Source organism: Rhagoletis zephyria, unplaced genomic scaffold, assembly GCF_001687245.7.
Source record: "Rhagoletis zephyria isolate East Lansing unplaced genomic scaffold, Rhagoletis_zephyria_1.1 Rzeph_scaffold_04044, whole genome shotgun sequence".
Taxonomy (NCBI): domain Eukaryota; kingdom Metazoa; phylum Arthropoda; class Insecta; order Diptera; family Tephritidae; genus Rhagoletis; species Rhagoletis zephyria.
The window spans coordinates 1-3,338 of record NW_016161127.1 but is presented as its reverse complement, the minus strand read 5'-3'; the positions used below and the strand labels follow the sequence as shown (position 1 = coordinate 3,338).

The following is a 3,338-nucleotide window of genomic DNA, read 5'->3' as shown; positions in this document are numbered from 1 at the left end:
TTTTTCGATAGATTTTGTAATCGATTTTTTATCGATTTTGTAATCGATTTAGTTAACGATTTTGTTATCGATATTTTTATCGATTTTGTTATCGATTTTATTATCGCTTTTGTTATCGATATTTTTTTCTTAGTTTGTGCTTTCGTTTTTGACTTGGATATGCTCTTAACCATACCACGTATTCTACGTTTAAATTTAGCGGGTGTATCTCCGATATAGCCTGCAGACCAAGACGAAGGCGCTGGACTGTTCCTTTTTTTTCGAGATTTTGGAATGTCATGACGAAATAAAAAAATAGGTGTCTTCTTGTTTTCGATAAAGAATGTAAAAAAATATATTTCACCCCAAAAAAAAAATATTGAGGTGTAAATATTGTATGGAATCACCCATATATATATATATAAATAAAACAAGCTTCAAAAATGTTGGATTACCTGGAATATGCAAGACTATATGTCCGACTTCCTTCAGCTGTGTTATATCGTCCGGATTGCCGTAGAAGGGCCTTTGAAATTCGTATTCAGGAATGTCCAGTTTGACACAACTTGCCAATACCTCATCAAAAGTTGGTGGCAAATGAATAGGTGTAAGTTGTACCAAATGCTCCGATAAACTCGATGCAGGCTCCGATATTAGCGGTGACACATTACTCTTATTAATATTACTTGTTGCTATTAGTTTTTGTTCTGCACGGTTAGCGTGACCGATACGTTGGCAACATTCCAGCGAGTTAATCGGCTCTTCTCTGAATATCTGATTTGATGAGTGGATTTGGCGTGCCAAATCTATGACGTGACTAGAGCCGTCACTATAATTAAGTGGGCTACTTAAGTCTTCCGTAAATGAAGCATCATAAAAGCTTTGAATATGCAAGTTATCAATGTCTGCATAGTCATCATCAATTCTAACATCCGTTGTTGGGGAAGCAGAAAATTCATTAATTTCATCGACTCCTTCAGCTGGTTCATGAATGTAATTGTTTGAAACGACCTTGTTTTTGAGCATCTTCTTTCGCTGTACCAGATGAAAGCTCCTCCGGAGACGTTTCGCGCCGATTGAGTTAGTGTCATCCTCGATATCTGATGCCGCAATTTCGTCACTTTCGTTTGACTCATTAAGAGGATTTGCGGTATTCTCTTCAAGCCACAATTGTGCGTCATTTTCTTTTAAATTATATTCATGGCCTGTAGGAATGGAAATGCCATTTGTTGGTTGCTGTTGTTTAAGCATTGTAATTTGTTTCTCTTTGCCGCCCCCTTTGCCAGCTACTTTCTTTACCGCTGCAGGATTCTTCGGACTAACGCCATTTGTTTGAATTACAGTTCTCCTAAGTTTTACTACACATTTTCGAATGTTGAGTGACTGAGTTCTTTCGGTTACACATGGATTCCCGGGTTGAATTTGCGAAGTCGTAGAACTATACCGGCTAACAGTTCGACTATCATCAACGAGCCGTGTACTCTTTCTGGTGGTATTTAGCCCAGCTGTTTCTTTTATATCACGCGGACTATTCGAATGTGATGTTTCAGTAACAGAATTGGGTTCATAATTCTGACATATACTTTGAATTTGATTGGCTGGCGGTTTAATTTCCTTCGATACTGCTTCTTCAATGCTATAGACTTTTAAGATCCGTTCACTTTTTCTCCGGGGTGTTAACTCGCAGGTAATGTGCGTTCTGTCTAAGTCCTTAGTATTTCTAGAACGTCGAATAGGTGTGCTGCAACATTGAAAAATAAATGAAAACCAATATTGATAAAATAACCATAGGAAGNCTGAACTTGGTTGACATGTGGTTTCAACAAGATGGCGCTACATGCCACACAGCTCGCGATTCTATGGCCATTTTGAGGGAAAACTTCGGAGAACAATTCATCTCAAGAAATGGACCGGTAAGTTGGCCACCAAGATCATGCGATTTGACGCCTTTAGACTATTTTTTGTGGGGCTACGTCAAGTCTAAAGTCTACAGAAATAAGCCAGCAACTATTCCAGCTTTGGAAGACAACATTTCCGAAGAAATTCGGGCTATTCCGGCCGAAATGCTCGAAAAAGTTGCCCAAAATTGGACTTTCCGAATGGACCACCTAAGACGCAGCCGCGGTCAACATTTAAATGAAATTATCTTCAAAAAGTAAATGTCATGGACCAATCTAACGTTTCAAATAAAGAACCGATGAGATTTTGCAAATTTTATGCGTTTTTTTTTAAAAAAAAGTTATCAAGCTCTTAAAAAATCACCCGTTATATATATTTTAAGACTGCCGACGGACATGCGAGTTCTTCCAATTAGCAAATGCAAGATTTTATTTCACAAGATATGGCTTTAAATGCAGTGCTTTAATAACACCCCAATCCCAGCCTAGCTCTATTGAAGAGTTTTAAAAAATCGATAATTACCGTTTCACACTTCCGCTTTCTTCGTTTCTTGAAATATGCTGTTGCTGCATTGTACTTGGACTCCAATCGACACTTTTTCGACGCAATGCCGTTATTGCCAGCTTTTTACTCAGAGTAATTTTCGCACTGAAATAATGTGACCGTTATTTTTTCATTTAACTACAATTTATCTGCAGTGAGCAAACCTTTTAGAGACGCTAGAACCGATATCTAAATTTCTCATAACTGAATGCCGTACTGGAGTTATTTCATTGTCCTTATTTTCGCTCTCTTAAATTAATTAAAAAAATTTAAAAACAGTAACTAAGCATTAAAAATTTTAAATTTGTAACCGCTCACTTACTGTCAGTCTTTTTGCAAGTGATTTTTAGCGGTAATGGCGCATATTTCTTGCTTGCGCTCGACTTTGGAGTGCGCGGTGATCGCTTCGGTGAGAGATTCCCTCGGCTAGGGGTCCTTGGCGTACATGGGGATGTTTTCACATTTTTACTGTTACCCTCTCTCAGTCGACTTCCAGTTTTAGTAGGAGTTTTTGGTACCAAATCATCCGAGCCATCCACTTGAGGAAAATCTATCCTAGATCCTTCTTCTTCTGTTGGTTGGCTTTGTGTAAATTTTAATATTAATTCCTCCATGTTCTCTAAGGCAATGGAAAAGTCAAGGGGATTCCCATTTTCATCTTCATTGGAATCGGTGTCACTATCTGGAAAAGGTTGACTGACAGCTGCTGCTCCCACATGCTTATCTAATAACTCCGGTGAGGGATTAACTAAATACAAGTTGATATATTTATTTTTTTTTTTTAAGTGAAAATATTAGGGCATTAAGATGTGAATTTTTTCATATTCTAAAAAAAAAATGTGGCTATTTTGAAGCTTACATTTTTTATGTGCCTGTGTGAGTGGTGCTAACGTACTATCCAAGTCGATATGATTTTC

At 37.7% G+C, this 3,338-nt stretch overlaps 1 protein-coding gene across 1 annotated transcript in view; it reads right to left on the bottom strand.

Moving 5' to 3' along the window:
* Positions 1-3,335, bottom strand: part of LOC108370160 (DNA polymerase zeta catalytic subunit-like) — a gene marked incomplete at its 5' end in the record, with an annotated part of 10,243 nt that extends 6,908 nt beyond the window's left edge. The window contains 5 exons of the mRNA XM_017625426.1: positions 416-1,720; positions 2,401-2,526; positions 2,586-2,670; positions 2,744-3,169; positions 3,281-3,335. Coding sequence (XP_017480915.1) covers positions 416-1,720; positions 2,401-2,526; positions 2,586-2,670; positions 2,744-3,169; positions 3,281-3,335 — 1,997 coding nt within the window. The remainder of the gene's footprint in view (positions 1-415; positions 1,721-2,400; positions 2,527-2,585; positions 2,671-2,743; positions 3,170-3,280) is intronic.
* Between the last annotated feature and the right edge of the window lie 3 nt (positions 3,336-3,338).